Raw genomic sequence first — 21,713 nt, 5'->3', positions numbered from 1 at the left:
GCTCTGGTGTGTGGGTCACTTCTTTCTCCCCTTGCGAGTATCCAGATTGAGACAGCGACTGCAGATCTGACTTGATACTTAGGGGCCAATTCTAAAAATTTCCTACAGAGACTGTTGAGTGTTGCCTGGAAGAAGCGGTGTATACCCGTGGAGTGGCAAAGGTCAGTGGCCATTTTCAAACCCAAAGAGCAGGGATGCACCAACAATAGTCAGTTTAGCAGCATTGCTCTATTGAATGTGAACTGAAAGCTTTTCTTCTCTTTGGTAGCAAGGATGATGTCTGACTACCTCCTGAAGAATGGATACATAGACACAAGCTGCCAGAAGGCAGGCGTACCAGGTTTTCCTGGGTGTGTGGAACATGCGTCATTAATATGGGAGCAGATCCAGTCTGCCAAGAGAGATAAGAAAGACATCAACGTAGTCTGGCTGGACTTGGCAAATGCCTATGGATCAGTTCCACACCCGCTTGTTAGCTATGCACTGGAGTTTTTCCATGTACCAGAGTGCATAAGTAGCTTGGTAGACAGCTAATATGGAGACCTGAAGATATGCCATACAACACAGGACTACACAACACAATGGCAACTGGAAAAAAAATTGTGATGGGATGTTCAATCTCTCCCACCCTGTTGCGTTCGAGATCATCCTAATTGGTGCGAGATAAATGGTCCAAGGAATCTTGAAGGCTCTTACCTATATATTCAAATTCTTCATTCAAAGCCATACCATTGTGAGAAAAACACTGCTGGCAAATCAAAGAATATCTGAAAGGATGAGAGAGGTACACAAAACCTGAAGTGCTGATATAATTTAGACTAATATCACTGTTCAAAATGTTTCTCTGAGTACAAGGTTTTGTCGATTAAAAATTTTTTTTCTCGATATTACAATCAATATTACAAAAGTTGTCAATCGGCTACATTTAATTACATGATATGCCAATTAATGAATTAATTTAATCTCATATATAAATACTTGCTGAGAAATGCACTAAAATAACTATAATTCAATATGCGTTGCATCATAAACACAGTGTTTTAGGTCGCTGTCAAGGTAAATGCAGTTTAAACATTTGGGGGGGGGGAGGTCTTTCCCTGCATTTGGAATTTCGCGCCATCCGGTGGTGTTTGTGCTGTCATTGCCAATACAGCTGGAGTTTTGCTTAATGCCCCTTGTTGAAAACAGGTGGTATTTCAAGCTTGGATTGCTTTTTATGTTCCGGGGACATGATTAACTGTGTTCATTTTTTAAGTGTTATTTTTTTCTCTAATTATTTGCACTGAATTAACATGTTAAATCGACAGCCTTAATAATTCTTTCTCCTATCCCATATTTATGTATTTGTAGTGTACAAAAAGCCTAAATACTGTGAAACTTTCAAAAAATGTCTCTGTTTAACCCTATATTGTGTGTATAAAATATGATACACAACATTTGATGGCTCCTGTTTCACTCTCTGTTCAAGCTGATGAGCCAAACGACCTATGGTATGGAAGTTTCACATGTTTATGGCACCTTCTAGTGGTTCTTTATGGAACAAAAGTTGTTTCAATGTTTATATTGATCTATTTAAAATGGTGGTAGACTTGCTTGAAAAGTGACTCTTATGTTGGGATAAATTTAATTGACAGTAAGATTATATTTTTAATGATATTTTAAAATTAGTATTTGCTGAATGTAAGCAACTTGTGCTTTTATTGAAAAAGCCAGTTGAAATCCTCATTTATCAAATATGATACAACAGGCTTTTGAGGTATGTCTCTCAATCACCAATACATTCCATTCATGCCCACCACATAAAAAAATAAAAACAATTATCATACAAAATTCTGACATATAATGTATATAAGATATATTTAAAGAGTGAACTAATATTTCTGTGTATTTTAATGTATGCAGCCTGCTCTGTTATTATACAGATCTTACCATAAGATCCTGAGACCCAGCGAAAATCTTCGACATTTTACAATTTCCCTTTTTTAAATGTTAATATAGTGTTGGGTGCATAAAATACTTTTAATAAAAATGGATTATTGAAAAAATTATTTTATACATATTTTATTTGATGCGCTGAATTTAACTGTGATACATTTCAATCCATATTTCTCGACCAAGGAGAGGATGTTTTCATGGCCAAACTCTCAAACATTTGGTATCTCTGAAAAGCCCAGCGAGTCATCTGACAATACTCCAAGATTTATCACTGTGTGGGCTAAGAAAACTAAAATAACAAATTTCCTACACAAAAATGAATTTCTGGGAGCGATAATGACCTTTAAAGCCTATTGTATCAAATATGACACATAAGCAATAATCTCAGATTTCTTTTTATAGTTTGTCACAGTCTCTTAGCTGTCCATTCTGTGTGTGGGCTAAAAAAAATCTTGTATTTGAATACAACCCTGGCTCTGTAAATGGGACAAAAACAAAGTGGATCGGACCGATCCACACAACACTACTCCATCCAATCACCAACAGGGGGTGGTTCTTGCGCATGCACAGGATGGGGAGTGGGGGCTGAGCGAGAGGGGAAATCATTAGAAGAACGATGGCAAATCTAGCTGATGCGAACGTTCTAAACTCCAAAGAGGACAAATGGCTGCGAAACAGACCAAGAGAAAAAGGTCAGATGAATATAAACAGAAAAAGAAGGATTATGATAAGTCGAGTGCTAGGAGCCGTGTCAACATCGGCAAGGCTTTTCAGCTGTGGAGAAACCTCAGAGAGGTAAAAGGCTTGAAGACGGATGCAGAAGTTGCTTTTTCTTCTCGATAGGTGGGTAACATAAATGTAGCTATGCTTCACAGAACACATATATGGTGTTGTTGTGATGTTAGATTTAGTAGCAGGGAGTTGTGAGTGTCTGGAGCTGGAGCTGGTGTACATTTTGGCAGTTGAGTTTGAATATCATCAGTGTTTCTCAGGATTCTCTGAGTGCACCTTTAAGCATCCTGAACAACTTAAGGCGTGAGTTTATCTGTTTTGCCAACCAATGGTAGATAGGAAGAGTGTTCGAAGAAACCAGTTTGAAAACAATTGTTATTTTCACAATTCTATTTGTTGATACTGGTGATGCAGAAATTACACCCTTACAAATTACAATGCAGGTGTAATGTAATAGCAGCATAATACCTGTTCTGAAGTCCATCTCCCACCAAATACTCAATGACTCTGTCCACAGTGGTGCGTTCTCTATGGAGGATGGGCTGACTGAGAGGTGGACCAGGGGGGCACATACCAGAGATTTGAAATTATCAACACTACATCATCTCACAATTCAGAAATATTGCATCAAACATGTCAAAATGTTGCAAATGACTTCAAATGATGCAAAGAAGTGACAGGTGTTTCATTTCTATTTGAGCCGCAGAAAACAGTGTTTTAGTGCGTGCATGCATTTGTACATCCGTTGTATAAAAGGCTCAACAGAAAGAGGCATTTATTATAATACTCTTATTTTGATACCTCCACATTCATGATACAGTTCCTGCCTCTGACCAACAGGTGTCAGTGTTGATTTGAGTTAGCTGCGTGTGCAGCTGTTTGTTAACGAGAGTTGTTGCTGTGTTGATTGGAGAGATACATACATACCTGTGGTTTCGACGTGTGTTGGCGTTATTGGATTCTAAATGTCAGTAATTGACCAGAAAGTGAGTATATTCGGTTATATCCATGTGTTTATTGTGTTAACCGTCTATTGCTTGAGAAACTTGATCTTACGTTTTTCCCCGGGGGGCATGCGCTATTACGTCATCAAAGTGCGCTCACTAAGTAATGAGATGGCTTGTGTTACGTGATATGTTACACATTAAATGTCTTATTACAACTATATCTTGATCTTCATATTGAGCCAAGATTGGTGAATGATGTTTATAAGGTATTTTACTGTTGTTTGTGTTTTGTTTAGTGAAATCAAATGCTTATGTACAGTTGAATACATACTTGTGATTGGTCAAAGGTTTGACAGTGATTCGTTTATCTGTACCCCAATTACCAACTCATTGTTCTTTTATCTGCTGGTAAATATGTGTTTTTGAAGATGCTATTCAATATATACAGTATGTGTAGGTAAATGTTTGTGGAGTTTGGGTTAACCCTTGATGTCCCAGAAAATTGTTAAAAGGTGTGTTTGCCAGGACTCTATTTAATATTTGTATTTGAATATTGTGTTTTGCAAACTGAATAAATACACTTGGAAATAGATACTCTTGCTTGCTCATTATTTGTGTCCTAACTGACATTCAGGGGTGTTTACTGATAAATCTAACAAGAGTCAGTGCCTGCCAATCCTTGCCTCTCCAATATCCATTGAGGAATGCGCTAATCACTGAATAAGTAGCTTGTGGGTAGTAACAGGCTTATCTGCATTCACCCACAACAAGACAATTTCAGCACATGCTCTCTACACTGATCAGCCATATTAAAACCACCTGCCTAATTTTTTGTAGGTCCCCCTTGTGCCACCAAAACACTGCCAACTCGCTTCTCAGAATAGCATTCTGAGATGATATTCTTCTCACCACAATTGTACAGAGTGGTTATCCTTGTTACCGTAGACTTTGTCAGTTCAAACCAGTCTGGCCATTCTCTGTTGACCTTCTTGTCAGCAAGGCATTTCTGTCCACAGAACAGCCGCTCACTGGATGTTTTTTGTTTTTGGCACCATTCTGAGTAAATTCTAGAGACTGATATGCATGAAAATCTCAGGTGATCAGCATTTACAGAAATACTCAAACCAGCCCGTCTGGCACCAACAATTATCCATGCAATTATCTAATCAGCCATTCGTGTGGCAGCAGTGCATAAAATCATGCAGATGCAAGTCAGGAGCTTCAGTTATTGTTCACATCAACCATCAAAATGGGGAGAAAATTTGATCTCTGTGTGATTTGGACTGTGGCATGATTGTTGGTGCCAGATGGGCTGGTTTGAGTATTTCTGTAACTGCTGATCTCCTGGGATTTTATATATTGTGGCATTATTACATATCTCGGGTCACTAAAGACCCTATACACTTTTTGCTAAATATTTTTTTTGTTGTTGCAATTTTGGCATTTTCTTATTGTTAGACGATTTATAAGATTTTAGGTTGAGGAATACTAAAGAAGTGGAGGATTAACTCCAAAAATGGATGAGGTAAAGAGGTGGAATGAGGTCCCAGGTCACTAAAGACCTGAGGTATTCATTTAAGGGTCAAAGTGGTATGATGGAAGACACAAAAAAAATTAACATACACTACCAGTCAAATGGTTGGACAAGCTTTACTAAATTTATGTTTTTCAAGATTGTAGTTAAAAACCTTTTGATCTAAAGGTTTATGCTTAAACGCTTGTAATTAATTCTGAAGGCAAATTTAAATTGTGCCTGCATATGATTTTTATTTATTTTACCAAATTTAAATTTTAATGTTTTTTTTTAATATTTTATGGATGTTGGACCAGCTAGTTTGACCGGTAGTGCATCTGTGCATCCTAAACTATGCAATACAGATGTTATAGCTGTATATATTAACACAACATTAATGACAATAATATTTGCAGGCAATAAAATATAAATTAAGACTCACAGCGCAGGAAAGGCCAGTAAAGGCAAGGCAGTGATAAGTCGAGCACCCCACTGCTCAGGGAGGTACAAGTAATACACACACAGACAGGTGATCAGGTACAGACAGGGTTGGAATACAGATACATATACAGAATACACAGAATACATGCTGTAAAATGTAATTTGTAATGTATTCTGTTTGTGTTACAGACCTTGAGTAATCTTTCTAAATACTTTGGATTACTTCTTCAGCACTGGTAGATTTATTTCACTTGTTTTGACTCTAAAAACTCTGCCAGTACAGTAAGACAAAATACACATGTTAAAAATACATTCTCTGAAAAACCTAAATATCCTATGCAGTGTTGTTTCTAAAACAAGATCAATCGTTTTAAGGCTTTTTAGATATTTTTTTTTTTACCAGAAAACAATACAGAAATTATTATAAAGAATATGATTTTTGCGCTAATATCAAAGGTCTTACTAGAAAAATTTTTATTATGCTCTAACGTGAATTTTCTTGATAAAAAAAAAAAATATGATCGTGTCTGGTAACATGTGCATGTAAAATGACTAGAAATAGCATTTTAGCTTAGCGTAAAGCTGAAAATGTACACAAGGTTTATTTCTATTTCTTCTGCTCCAAACTTACTTCAAACCTACTTCTCTGTCTGCTCGTATGAATGTAACACATCATAAGAAAGTGTTTCACCACTGTTCAAATGCACTTTGGATCGCATCATTTATATGTATAAATGTTTTCCATCTGAAAGGACTAAATATTAAATGAAACAAATGACAATAAAATGCAAAGTAATGTCTACAGTAATCAAAATACTTTTTGAATGTAACTGTATTCTAATTACCAATGTAATTTCAACAACTATGTTGTTACAGCATGACATTAAAGAACTATACATAACATAAATCTGTGAGACTTTGACTCGGTTGATACAAAACATGTGAATACTGAATGCTGCACACAAGCTCTCTTGTTTACAGTTGAATGTGATGGGTGAAATGAAATATAAAGCCCTCTGAGATGGCACATTGTATTCCTGTATCTCACTCTAAACTGAAGTGGTGTCCACTACTGGACAGTTAAGGTCAACCGCAGCAACCCAGCGAACAGATGGTGCAGTCAATACAGTCTGCAGACAGAGTCTTTGGGAGGAGAGCCAGGAATGAGTAAAGCAAGGTGAGGGAAATGCAGCCAGGACAGGGGTTAAGATTATGATATATATATATATATATCATACACTAATATCAAAGGTCGTGATGTGCTCTGTGATGTGTGATAAGTTCATAATGTCTGAACAAGAGTCTGAGGGGCGGCTGTGGCTCAGGTGGTTGAGCGGGTCGGCTGCCAATCACAGGGTTGGTGGTTTGATTCCCGGCCCACACGACTCCATGTGCCGAAGTGTCCTTGAGCAAGACACTGAACCCTAAGTTGCTCCCAATGGCTGGCTAGCGCCTTGAATGGTGTATGAATGTGTGAGTGAATGGGTGACTGGGACACATTGTGAAGCGCTTTGTAAGTGCAGACCTTTTACCATTTACAGTGGAAGGCTTTGTCTGTTGGCGCATTATTATACATAGAAAATGCAGGGAGAAACACAGTGAAAATGCAAGAATTGCTCACCTTCCACCATGATATTATGGTTCCCAGTGTAAGTACTGCACAGGCACACCTAAAAAACAGAAACCAAACCATTCAAATTACTCTTATAACTGCAAAAACTATCTACCACCTTTAAAAGCATCTGTCTGACCGGCTTCATTTGCACATTCATGTTATGAAACACAAGCTCTCTTGGCATAGGGATCAAGTAGTTTATCAAACACAACCCCAACATGAAAACCAAGAGCGAGAACACACACAAGTGACTAGGAGAATTCAGCTGAGAAACAACAAAACTTCCATTAGAACAAGAATAACACAACAGCGACTGGCAGACAACACCTGTCCTACATTCTCCACAGTCCTAAAACTGTTCTGAATACAAAAAACACTTACAGTAATATAGTAAGCTGTGTGATTTAAACACATATGCACTGCATTAATATGCACTGAAACACATTATAAGGTCACTCGTTCTCTTGCCTGATCTACAGAGATGGGTCAGAGGCTGAGCGACCAGTGTGTGATGCAGACAAAATCAAAGGTTTTCGGAAGTTAATTTGAACCTTTTAAATAAAAGCCCTGAAGGCAGCGCACAATCAACAGCACGACACCCAATTATTTAATATTAATTGCAGCATGCAAATAATTGTAACTTATTGGTCTACAAGTGGATTTAAATAAGCATACTTTGTTTTGTGGATCAATAATATGTATAGTAGAATACACCAGAGATCTTCTATTCTGAGATAACTCCACATTTTTTACCAAAAGAGGAAGCAACAATCAATCTGATTATATTTCTAATCAAATTTCATATTCATAAATGTGAATTCAGTAATAATACCCCCAACTTCATGGTTATACTGAGTGAAATAAAGCTGAACATTAACGACAAAAAGCTATAAAGACCATAAACATTTGTGAATTTTACAAAGTATTTATTTGAAATATACATGTATTTCTATACCTTTTATTTTACTTATATATTTATTTATCTTCCCCTGGCACTTATTTTTATTTAAAAAATATATATATTGTTATTTGTTATGTTCCATTAGTAGGGCCTAATGTATACATTTCCTGTTGTAAAATGTTTACTATTCTGTAGAGAAATGTATGCTGAAGTGTATTGAATAATAATAAATAAATAAATAAACTGGCGTGTTATATACATTGGGGAGAGCCGTAAACCGACACAGACATGTCGCAAAATAGTCCGCGTCCTCCCTTAAAACAGCAATATTATCGTGGTAAACTCCACACATAGTTCGTTCCAAACGGATTTAGTGTAAGATATGTTGAATATTAGCGGACATGCGGTCAATTCTTTAAGTGATTAACTGTTTTCTCACAAAAGCAGTTTATTCAGCATTCTCAAGCATTTCCTCCATAGACATCCATTAAAAAGAAACGTCCATTTGTCTACTTAGAAAGGAGACCGGGGCTAGTTGTCACAAAAGGACTACATTCAGTAGGAACCGTGAGCATGCAAATGCTTGTTTTCCTTATCCGTTTTTTTTAATGCTGGTTTGAAACCGTCTAGTTCAAAACTGAACTAAAAATGTATAACGGCTTATCTGCACAACATAGGCTAATTACATAATAGCCTACAATTTTTATAGGTCATGTTAATTCCTTGAAACCAAACAATGAAAAGAAAGGAAGGAACTGAAACAAAGAAACTGAGGTATAATATAAATCTACAAACAGGAGAAGAAGGATCATTAGCCGAGAACAATTAAGCTGTGAAAGTGGAACATTTAGGCTATACAACCGGTTTACAGTTTTTTTTTTTTTTTAGCCTACAATAAATCTGAAACGTAGGCCCTACACATATTTCAAGTAGATAGCATAAGCATTCATTAGCAAGATACAGATTTTTGAGAAGACATTTTTGAACTAATACGAGCAGCCCATGTCTTGTTCCGGTAGTGATCACAAATAGTCGTTTAGAAATAAAAATTATCAGACCATTTTTAGACAATGAAATGCTATGTTCCTATTGTATGTCATGTAACGGCTCCTGTTTTTATGCGCAAAGTGTGATTGAGCCATCTCACTGCAACCGACGGAAACAGATTGGAAATCAGATAAGGCGTTATAATAAAATAGGATTCTGCAGTTATTTTAGGCGTTCCCTCTATTTCATTATATTTCATTTATTCGTTTTTTATTTAGAGTGTGGTTAGCTGGCAACGCCACTGAGGGGTAGAAAATCTGCGTTTTCTAAGCTCTTCACAGCTCAAAAGCTGATTTACAGCTCAGGTTGTAAAACGGTTTTACGAGCCTCGCGCGCCCGTCATTGGGCACCACAGATGAGACGCGCTTCGGGCTCGCGGTAATATTGGCCCCTTTCTTTCGTTCTCACGCGCTCTGTTGCAGAGGAAAGCTCAGTATGAGGACCGTCTGTCTCTTTCTCTACTAACACTTCTACAATTTTACTAACAATAATTTAATTGATTTAGTATAGTGGGGCTATTTTTTTAATTGCTCGTTCTTTGCATCAAGTGGTAAGTGCAGCAGCAAACTAAGATAATTATGCATTTAAACAATGTTGTTGGATTTTGTTGACGAATCAGTCTCTTTATCAATAAGATAATGTTCATTTTAAAGATTAATGTCTAATATGGTCATCCTTATCTTTATTTACTGAATGTAAGTGACGGTCTACACTGCATGAGAGAAATCTAAAATGTGATTATTTAAACAAATTCAAACTAAGCTTAATATGAAGTCAGAAAATTCAAAGTGTGTTTTGAATCTATTTTTTATGAGGAGCCTAAACCTGAATTCATTATTTTGGTTGGTTTGTTAACGAATAATTGCAATTTGAAAGCGAGAGGGTTCTCTTAATTTACAACCTTATACTGCATTGCGGCGAGAAGAAAAAGAAAGAGAAGAGGAAAAGAGAGCGAGAGAGGAATTTGACTTTCTTCTAGCAGGTCTCTCAAATATACCTCATATATATATTTATACACACACACTTACTTGTGATTTGAAAATATTTAAAATAGTTTTTTTTTTTTTTTTTTTTTAAAGAAGATACATTTAGAGACTAGACATTTGAAATTGGCAAGAGAAAGAAAAACATTGTCAATCAGTGCCTAAAAATGTCATTATTTAACAGATTTAAGGGTCGTTTTGTGTTTGAATGTGGTCGAAAGGATTCAATAAAATTCTTTGTCATGTCGTAATTGTTTACTAAACATTTGATTTGTTTTATTACAGGGAATATTCGATTTTCTCCTTTAAGAGGGCTACACAACTGCATAAGGCAACGCCTTATATTTTTCTGGGCTGTGAAAATGGCGTGCTATTAATTTTTATTCCAATTCTGAGTAAATATTCAAGCTGCAAGCTTTGTCCCGTCGTCTATATATACCCTGTAGAACCGAATGTGTGTTAACACACCACATTCACAGATTCGGTTTTAGGGGAGTATATGGACGATGCAAAAACGTCTGCTTTTAGCTAAAATTACATTGCAGAAATTGAATAACTACATAACGTTTAAAAAAATTATTTGTCATTTATTTTAACCAGAGGGCGTTTCAATTCCACAGGTTTTAATAGAGAGATCAATTTTTTATTATTATTTTTTTTTACTATTGCGATTCAACCATCCAGACACTTCTAAAAGACTATATCTCTGCAATGTCCCGATTTTGTGTAACATTCAATAATACTCCAAATAATTAGAATATGACTTTATTATTATTGGGGGATGGGGTCTCTTCCTCTGCAGAGAACAGGATGAGACCCAGACTGCAGCTCGAACCTGGAAATACTTGTTCGGCAGCTGTTTCGTTTAGGGCTCAGCTGAAAAGGGATTTTAAAATGTTTGTGACCAAATGTAATAAACTTTTATTAAAAATGAGAGTGCAAATGTGTCCTTTCATTTTCTTTAACGTCAATCATGCAAGTGCTACATATTTGTATATTCATTAGTGGGCTATGTTAATATTGTCAACACTATTATATAAATATATATATGAAAAAAGTCTTAAAAACTTGTGATTTAATAAAAGATGATTAATGATGGAAATTATTAACACGCGCGCGTTTTGCTATATTAGTGAGGACATCTCATAGACTTCCATTGATTTTATAGCAGGCTAAATATATATTCTATATACCCTAACCCTCGCAGCTAAACATGATTTGGCTGGTTTATGAGCCTTTTTGTTTTTACAAGTGAATGTGTAATGCCCTCACTAGTGGGTTTTATAGCAGTTACACTATATTAGTGAGGACATTTTCACACACACACACACACACACACACACACACACACACACACACACACACACACACACACACACACACACTTTTACTTATTATACACATATATTTATATACGTATTTCCTTCTTTACAAAACTGTATGTAAGGATAATAATAAGCCATATCGTTAACATCATTTGACACAAAAAAAAAAAAAACAATTGAGATGCGGCTCAGTGGAAAGCGCGCGCCCGCTTCAGTCTAGCGCCAATGATTTACGGTCCGCGCACAGTCCTAATGGGACCACTATGAACACATGCAGACACCTCCTTCACTATCAAATACATTATCATATAACTACATACAAATACATAGAAACGCATAAAGATTATTTTCCCTTATGTTAAGAGCGAATGAGTTAAAATTTTCTGAATGATATCAATCGCAGTGCTGCGAAAAAGGCCGCTTTCATATTACGCGACCGGAAGTGGGAGTGCGTGATATGGTATGGGAAATGGAGGGAAAATGGTTAATGGATTTCCTGAGTGGAAGATCCATCAAAGTTAAAATAGGATCAGAACTGTCAAGCAAACATGTTGTAGAATGGAACACCTCAGTGGAGTGTTCTAAATTCCACTTTATTTTCTGTGATGATAAATTATATATTTTTAAATATACCAATGGACATGGAATCACTGTTTGCAGATGATGGGGTTCTGTGGAAAAAAGTGAGAAATGTGGAACACATAAGAAAATACAAGATGGGATACAACAGGTTTAAATGTTGGGGATGAAAAAGGGATTTAAATTTTCAGTGGAGAAGACCAAAGTGATTCTTTTTACATGAAAAAAAATCAGGCAATCTGATTTTGGGTGAAACAGGATGAAATTATATGGAAGTAACCAGAAATGAGTTGAAAGTTTTAGTTTCTTGGGAGTGCATTTTGAATCTAGATTAACCTGGAGAGATATTAGAAATGTGGATAATAAGTGTAAAAAGTAATACATATTATGAGATACCTTGCGTGAGTGAAATGGGGATCTGATATTGAATCACTGAAATATATTAACTCAGAAAAAAAAAGAAACGTCCTCTCACTTTCAACTGCTTTTATTTTCAGCAAACTTAACATCTGTAAATATGTGTATGAACATAAAAAGATTCATAATGCAGAGGAAAGCTCAGTATGACATAAACTGGACACGTTTCACAGACATGTGACTAACAGAAATGGAATAATGGAATAATAATCAAAAGTACCTGGTGTGGCCACCAGCTGTATTAAACACTGCAGTGCATCTCCATCTCTCATGGACTGCAGCAGATTTGCCAGTTCTTGCTGTGAGATTTTACCCCACACTTCCACTAAGGCACTTGCAAGTTCCCAGACATTTCTGGGGGGAATGGCCCTAGCCCTCACCCTCTGATCCAACAGGTCCCAGACGTGCTCAATGGGATTGAGATCCGGGCTCTTCGTTGGCCATGGCAGACATTCCTGTCTTGCAGGAAATCACGCAAAGAATGAGCAGTACAGCTGGTGGCATTGTCATGCTGGAGGGTCATTTCAGGATGAGCCTGCAGGAAGGGTACCACATGAGGGAGGAGGATGTCTTCCCTGTAATGCACAGCGTTGAGTGTGCCTGCAATGACAACAAGCTCAGTCCGATGATGCTTTGACACACTGCTCCAGACCATGATGGACCCTCCACCTCCAAATCAATCCCGCTACAGTGTACAGGCCTCAGTGTAACGCTCATTCATTTGACGATAAACTTGAGTCCGACCAGCACCCCATCTGAGACAAAACCATGACTCGTCAGTGAAGCGCACTTTTTGCCAGTCCTGTCTGGTCCAGCGAAGGTGAATTTGTGCCCATAGGTGACGTTGTTGCCGGTGATGTCTGGTAAGGACCTGCCTTACAACAGGCCTACAAGCCCTCGGTCCATCCTCTCTCTGCGGACAGTCTGAGCACTGATGGAGGGAATATGTATTCCTGGTGTAACTCGGGCAGTTGTTGTTGCAATCCTGTACCTGTCCCGCAGGTGTGATATTCGGATACCAATCCTGTACTGGTGTTGTTACACATGGTCTGCCACTGCAAGGATGATCAGCTGTCTTTCCTGTCTCCCTGTAGCGCTGTCTTATGCGTCTCATTGTACGGACATTGCAATTTATTGCCCTGGCCACATCTGCAGTCCATGCAGCATGCCTAAGGCATGTTCACGCAGATGAGCAGGCACCCTGGGCATCATTCTTTTGGTGTTTTTCAGAGTCAGCAGAAAGGTCACTTTAGTGTTATACGTTTTATAGCTGTGACCTTAATTGCCTACCGTCTGTAAGCTGTTGGTGTCTTAACAACTGTTCCACAGGTGCATGTTCATTAATTGTTTATGGTTCATTGAACAAGCATGGAAAACATTGTTTAAACCCTTTACAATAAAGATCTGTAAAATTATTTTATGAATTTATAAAATTATCTTTAAAATACAGTGTCCTAAAGAGGGGAGTTTATATGTAGCTTTAATAAGATCAAGGCTAGAATATGAGAGTGTGGCGTTTGGATCAGCGCCAAAATCAGGCCTTGAGAGTACGTTTAGGGAGAGTAAGAACATCACTGTGTGTGAGTGTGTACTTCAAGTTGAAGCAGGAGAAATGCCATTGAGTTTCCTACAAAAAAAGCTGCTTGTAAATTACTGGATAAATCTGAGGGGGCATGGAGATAGTCATCCAACTAAAAGTGTGTAACAGGCCAGCTGGGAAAGGGAGAGAGTGAAAAAATTATGTTTTGGCTGGACAGGAGATGCAGCAGCAAGAGACTTGGAAGTGCATGGAAAGGACTTCTGTCCAACTATGACCTATTACCCCTGTGTGGATGCTAGAAAATCTGGTGGTAGATTTGGAACTTCTTCAAATCAAGGCAAGAAATAAAAGTATAGATCTGGTTAGTGAGTTTTATAGATATAAGGAATCTAAGTACAAAGACTATGAGCAGATTTTTACAGATGGATCAAAGCATCCATTAACAGGAGGTACAGGTTCTGCGGTTGTAGTTCCTAACCAGAGAAGTGAGATATACAGACGGACTTCAAATTACTTAAGTGCTTATACTGTTTAATTAAATGCCATATTGATTGCATTAGAATGGGTGGAACAAAACAAAACCAACAGTCCTAGTTTGTAGTGATTCAGTCTCTGCCCTGTACAGCCTTATATCAGGTATGACCAGTAATCATCAGGATTAAATCAACAAAATAATATCATTACACTCAAGAATAAGGAAACAAGGCACTGAGATCATATTCATTTGGATTCCCGCTCATATAGGCATTATGGGTAATAAAAGAGTAGACAAACTAGCCAAAAAAAGCTGTTAAAAAAGAAAACATAGATACAAATATTAGTATCTCAAAATCAGAAGGCACATTGAAAGGAGGTAAATCATTAAAGAGTGGCAGCTGCAGTGGGATCAGGAGATAAAAGGAGGACATCGATATTCCAGTCAAAATAGAGTTGATATTGTGAAAAGTAGGGGAGGAAACCAAAAGGAGGAAACAATCAAGACTAGGTTAAGAATAGGACACAGTAATCTGAATAGTACACTTCACATTATAGGAAAACATGAAATGACATGATGGAAGAAATGGAAAGCTTTGGAAAATCAGGAACAGGAGTAAAGTGTAAACTGGAGTGTAGTGGGAATGGACAAGGTAGAAGATGCTTGAACAGCTTCCTAATAAGAACAGGATTTATGGGGAGAATACCACATACTGGACAATTTAGGAGTTAGATATCACCAGAAGATGGCAGTAATGCAACATTAATGATGCAAGCTACCGGTAAAACACGAAGAAGAAGAAGAGCGTACGTGATTGGCTAGGAAGCAGGAAAAACTTCTGAGTGACGTCACTACACGGGGACAGGAGGCGGCTTTGCCCTTGCGTGGGAAATTAATGCCATTTGGTTTTATTAAATGGTTATTAGGCCTCTGATTTAGGTCGACTTTTTTCTGCGTTGCCATGTCTCTTGCTGCTGAGGCTTTCGTCTCTCAGATTGCAGGTAATGTTTACACTGAGCGTAATGCGCAATAAAGTCCACAGGCGTGTAGAAGCTGGTGTTTCAGAGAGGGGCATGTTAGTACATTATCAGTGCTTACTGTCATCATTACATTTTTCTGCATATCAGTTTGTTATTTTGGGTCTGTACCTCCTCGGTTATTTGTTATATATTATATCCTACAGTTGTTACAGTCTTTGTTTGCGGTGGTATTTTCAGGGTCAAAGAGAGAGAGAAAAGCCATTAGGTTTATCAGTGAATGATGCGCCTACATATAGTGGCAGGATCTTTGTAAAATTAAATTATTTAGTGTAATGTAAGTAGTTTGCGCCTTTTATTTGATTATCTTTTTGTTCCAGCTGCTGAGCCATGGCCTGAAAATGCCACTCTGTACCAGCCTCTTAAGGGTAATTGATATTTAGAATTAGATCTTTACAATCACACAGACAATAAACACATATTAATATGCTTACCTGCGTTGTTTTGCAGAGGATCAAATCCTGCTGTCAGATTCTGCATCCTCTCTGGCAGTTCAGGTGAGAAGTTCACACAAATCACACAAAACAGACACATACACACACTTGAAAATACAGTGTAATATTACACACTAAACACTTTTTTAAAACCCTTTTGATTATAATTATTGTTTAGAATGTGTGAAATGTTTTAGTAAAGTCGGTCTTGTTGCAGACATTCCTAAGGATGTGCGGTCTGCCAGTGCAGGTGTCATGCCGATCTAATGCTGAATATATGTCACCATCAGGTAAGTGACCAAATCACTCTTGCCTTCCAGTCTTTGTTTTTCAGGAAATTGTCTTAAAGGAACAGTTTACCTAAAAATGATCATTAACTCATCTTCATGCCATCCCAGATGTATATGACTTTCTTTTTTCTGCAGAACACAAATTAAGATTTTTAGAATGATGAATATGTCGGCTCTGTTGGTCCATACAATGCAAGTGAATGGTGACCAAATGTTTGAAGCTCCACTGTACATCTTGTTATTGGAGTCTCTAGGCACTACTAAGATTTTAAGCATGATTACATTTTCTAGTGCTTGACGGATGCACAGAGTCCCAGAAGGTGCTAGGAAGTGTAATCAAGCTTGAAATTGTGATTGCCAAGGAGACTGCTGGTGTCAAGACTTATAGAGAAATAGGAGTTATATTTTGGTTTGTTCTCATTCTAAACTGATTGGATCACTTTAGAAGACATGGATTAAAACACTGGAGTATTATGGATTACTTTTATGCTGGCTTTATGCACTTCAAAGTTTTGGTCACCTTTCACTCGCATTATATGGACCTACAGATCTGCGATATCTTCATTTTGTTCTGCTGAAGAAAGTCATACATATCTGTGATGGCATGAGGGTGAGTAAATAATTAGACAATTTTCACTTTTGAGTGAACTATTGCATTAACTTAAATTAATGTTGCTAATAATTTATGTTGCTTATATTTGACTGGGATGAGTGTATTGGAATAAGTGTGTTGTTTGTTGTCAGAGCTTGTTCATACATTATGTCTTCTAATTTTACCCTTTGTTTATTAGGCAAGGTTCCTTTTATCCATGTTGGTAATCAAGTTGTGTCAGAATTGGGGCAGATTGTGCAGTTCACAAAGGCAAAGGTATAAAAAAAAAAAAATAGTTTTTTTTTATAAAAATAAAAATAATACAAGGATATTTGACTGTAATCTACATTATTATGTCCAAAGGGTCATTCTCTGAGTGACGGGTTGGATGATGTTCAGAGAGCTGAGATGAAGGCTTACATGGAATTGGTCAATAACATGCTTCTGACTGCAGAGGTAAAAGCCTGTACACACCAGCACTTCTTTGTGTGGAACATACTGTATAAATCAGACAACATATACAAATATCAGATTAAAATATGTGTGTAATAATTACTCACTTTTCCCCATATCATGTATCATGGCTTGAGTACTATATTTATGTACCTATATAATTACATGTTTTTCTCTGTATTTATATGTACAATAAAAGGGCTGTCAAAGTTATTAATTTTGTCTTTAGTTAATTGCATATTTATTTTAATACAGTTGTCATTAATGAAACAACATTTACATGTATTATTTTCTTTTTAAACGTTCAGAATGCGTTCAACTGCCAACAAATGATGAGATTTATCCAGATTAAATACTTGACAGCCTTAATGTTTTTGGATTTTTTATATAAACTGCATAAACATTTTGAAAAGTCCTAAATTGTGCAGATCCATGAAGAAAATCTATCCTCTTTCTAGTTGTATATCCAGTGGTGTGATGATTATACTGCTACAGAGGTATGTTTCAGGATATATTTTAAACACAAAACAAGATTCACTCACATTTATGACTGCATACAGGGTCATTGTTCGCATCTAATTGATATTGTGTGTGTTCAGATTTCTAGGCCACGATACAGTAGTCCATACTCATGGCCCCTCAATCACATTCTGGCCTATCAGAAGCAGTGGGAGGTCCGGAGGAAGATGAAAGCCATTGGATGGTCGGGAAAGAATCTGGAGCAGGTATTTTTGCATGTAGAAAAGTGAAATCCATTAAACCAGTCAGTGTGTTTGGTTGTTTGTATTTTCCCTTAAAGGGTAATTATGTCATTTGTAATGTATGTCTCACTAGTGTCACCAAACGGAATCGCAAATGTAACTAGAATGTTAAAGTTTTCCAAGATGTTGGCTTGACAAAAAAACCCAGAAACAAAACAAAAATATCATTATATTAGTTTTAAGTTTGATGATTATACAGACATTACAGTAAGACAAACAGCTAGCCTAATAGTCAGAAAGACTGTCACATAGATAGTCAGATAACCACCAGATAGTGTGAGAGAGAGAGAGAAAGAGAAAGATGGAGGGTTTGTTTACATTAGAATTTTTGACAGTTCGAACATTCCGTTGGTCCATTTGAAGATTCTGTCAATGTAATTGAATGGGATTTTTCCAATTTTTGGTCATCCACTGTGCAAAAACTATATGTCTTATCAGTTAGAAAATACATGGCACGCTATTTCAAAACATTCTGAAGGTCTGTGCCAAGTTTGTTTGATGTTTCAGACATTTTTATTATTGATTGTTGTGGAAGTTATCTATGAATTAATCGTTAACGTTAATAGAGCAAAACACACATGGAGACCTCAGAATAATATGTGCATGTATCTTGCTGTTTAAATAAAATGTATAGAAATACACTTATGGAATGTAAGTATTGGTATTTTCCTCTTAAAATATTCTTAATTCAGTTTATTTTTAAAACATTTAGGCTATGTTTATTAAGAATTTGTGAATTCTATAATTACTGTTAACAATAATTGTATACGTGATATTTAACATGTATACATACTTGAGTTCATTAAAACTTCACGCTGTTGATCGTGGGGTATTTCGAACTTTTTTTATTTGAAATTAAGTAAAATCATAGCACACTACGTAAACACCATAACCTAGAAAACAAACTGCTTTTCAGGTGCTGGTGAGATGTCAGGTTAATGTGCCTTTGTGCTTTCTTGGTGATCACTGATGTAAATTTAGGTTGGGATAAAACAAGGAGACCAGCAGATCAACAGTGCTTGTTGTCATGTTGTGCTTCAACACATTTATCACGGTGTATTCGGAAAACAATGTTAATTTATAGAGAAACGCTCCAACACTGATTATATTGAGCTCGCTTCATCTGTGTGGTTCTTCTGTGATGCGTACTACTGTATAGACAGCCTTATCAACATCTGCTGGCATGATTACTCAATGCATTTGTTCTGAAATTAATCAATCACCTATAGATAAGCTTAATGGATCAAATTATTAACAATTAATCAACCTGCTTACAGTTTGAGTTAAGAGAGTATTATAACATCCAGTGTTCACTACAAAAAGGCAGTCTGTGTTTCCTCTCCTCAGGTGTATGAAGATGTGAGTCAGTGTTGTCAGGCCTTATCACAACGACTTGGAACTCAGCCCTACTTTTTCAACAAGCAGTATGTTTCACAGAGGCACACAAATGTAAAACTCAGTTATCACATCATCTTTTTGCTAACTGTTGCATTGTGAATGTTGCAGGCCGACTGAACTGGATTCTCTGGTGTTCGGTCATCTCTTCACCATACTCACTACGCAGCTTACCAATGACGAGCTCGCTGAAAAGGTTAAAGCCTACACCAACCTGCTATCTTTCTGCCATCGTATTGAACAGACTTATTTTAAGGAGCATGACCGAGAGAGCCAGTCAGGGTCCTCGCGCCATTCCAAAGGCTCACTTCCATGAGTACCGCCTCTCGCCCACCTTTAATCCCTCCTCTGATCTGAAGTAATGAAATAATTGACAGCTTAAATATCCTATGTGGATCAAAATACTTGATTTTGTAGTAAACCAGTTCTGTTGAGGTTAAAACATCTTTATAAATCAATTGGAGGGAGAAATGGGCATTAAATAAAGGTTTGTGAATATTCAAAGTGTTTCCAGTTACCTCTTCACCTTGTTGGAATGCTATAACAGGAGTTTGCCTGCTGGAATAGAAGTAAATTGATGTATAAGAATTCAGTTGATGTAAACTTTTCCACTGTGTGATTATCTGATTTAATCTGTAAATGGAAAGTGCCTACAAAGTATAATAAATTCTAAGATGGACATCTGTTTTTGTGTGTGTGCTTATGAGAACGTGTTCATGCAAAGAACTGTTAAGTTAAATTTTCAGGTGTAGAAATTATGTTTTAATTCCAAGCTATCTGCGTTTTGTCAGTTTTAGGCCTGTTTTAATTTTTAAAAATTACATTTTTTAAATGACTTGTTTTAAGCTAACTTGTTCTTGCCTGCTAACGCTGACGAATAGCAAAATGCCAGACATAATGCTAATATGTAATTGTTCCGCAAGGTAAACTACAATAAAACGTGAAAAGAATGCTAAGTAATGCAAAAAGACCCATTCATTAGTGTAACGTAACTTGGTTATACAGAAAATATATACATTATGTAATTATAATACAATAGCGCATTGATATATCAAAATCGTAATTTTGATGGAGTCACATCAATACTGAATTGTGTCAACATTTCTATTTCAGTCTATTTTATAAAGATCTACTGTCATATTCCACCAAATTTGGCTAACAGCTATTGATAAAGTTGGCTAGCTAGCTAACGCCGACATAGGCACTACTAATCAGAGTTTTAGTTCATTCCGGTTCGGTTTCTGAACTCTCCGACTTCAGATCGTATATTTACAGACTCTATACATTTTACTTATCCAAACACAACAATAAACCTTCTTCAAACTCATAAACACGTAACGTTAGCTAAGTTCCGTTCCGTTCCGTTCCGTTGTCTAACAGAAAATATGTAATTGAGAACCGTTTTACTGGACATTCGGCTATATACTTACATAAAAACAGTATGAGCACGGTTTAGGGGAGATAACCGTTATTATAAACTGAAGTAGGCTACAGTACCAACAAATTAGGCAGAATGCAAATACGACGCGATGACGTCATTAATATGCTAATGACGCATGACGTCATCTGGCGACATTTAGCTACTTTTCGAGCAGGCTTTAGCTACTTTCCATTGAAAATAGTTGGCAACTCCGCATAGGCTATCATATAAATGCAGTCAATGTATCATGCAAAGAAAAGTGATAACTTCAAACTACAGTCAGACCTATATCCACACTTTGTTGTAGCCCTGTTCCAGCACTGGAGAGTCAAATATAATATACAGTCTCATATTTTGTAGTAAAATAATCATTACTGTGTCATTTTAATTAGGCTATTATCTGTCTATGGAGGACAAAACCTGCAAAAATAACAAAAATATACGCAAATACATATATAAATAATTAATCTAATTATGCATAAATACATACAAATAATTAAATGTTCTAGGAGCTATACAAATAAATAAATGCACACATTAATGCAAAATAATACAATATAAAACGGTTGGGGGAAATGTAAAATTAAAAGCTGAGTTTTTTAATTCTATGCTTCTTTAATCGTGAATTTAATATTTTATCCTTCCTGCAACACGTAAATAAGAGGATGTCAATCAAACATCAGTAGGCGGACTTTATGACACTATTGGCTGATCATGACAAAAGACAATACTGAATTTTTACAATCATCACTGTAATGCCTGAAAATGTGTTGACATCCTCTCATTAGCATGTTGCCTGAAGGGAATGAGTGGTGGTGGTGTAGTGGTCTAAGCACATAACTGGTAATCAGAAGGATGCTGGGTCGAGCCCCATAGCCACC

The 21,713-nt window shown here is 36.7% G+C and overlaps 1 protein-coding gene across 1 annotated transcript; it reads left to right on the top strand.

Annotated features, from left to right (window-relative positions):
- The first annotated feature begins 15,302 nt into the window (after positions 1-15,302).
- On the top strand, positions 15,303-20,091 carry LOC127654152 (metaxin-2-like). Its single transcript, XM_052141188.1, has 10 exons — positions 15,303-15,451; positions 15,808-15,855; positions 15,938-15,984; positions 16,139-16,211; positions 17,003-17,079; positions 17,167-17,259; positions 17,715-17,753; positions 17,856-17,981; positions 19,365-19,441; positions 19,524-20,091. Exons 1-10 carry the CDS (start codon positions 15,412-15,414, stop codon positions 19,726-19,728), a joined length of 825 nt encoding a protein of 274 aa, XP_051997148.1. The 5' UTR covers positions 15,303-15,411; the 3' UTR covers positions 19,729-20,091.
- The last annotated feature ends 1,622 nt before the right edge of the window (positions 20,092-21,713 follow it).

This window comes from Xyrauchen texanus, chromosome 13 (assembly GCF_025860055.1).
Source record: "Xyrauchen texanus isolate HMW12.3.18 chromosome 13, RBS_HiC_50CHRs, whole genome shotgun sequence".
In the NCBI taxonomy this organism is placed as follows: Eukaryota; Metazoa; Chordata; class Actinopteri; order Cypriniformes; family Catostomidae; genus Xyrauchen; species Xyrauchen texanus.
This window is presented reverse-complemented; position numbering and strand designations above follow the sequence as displayed.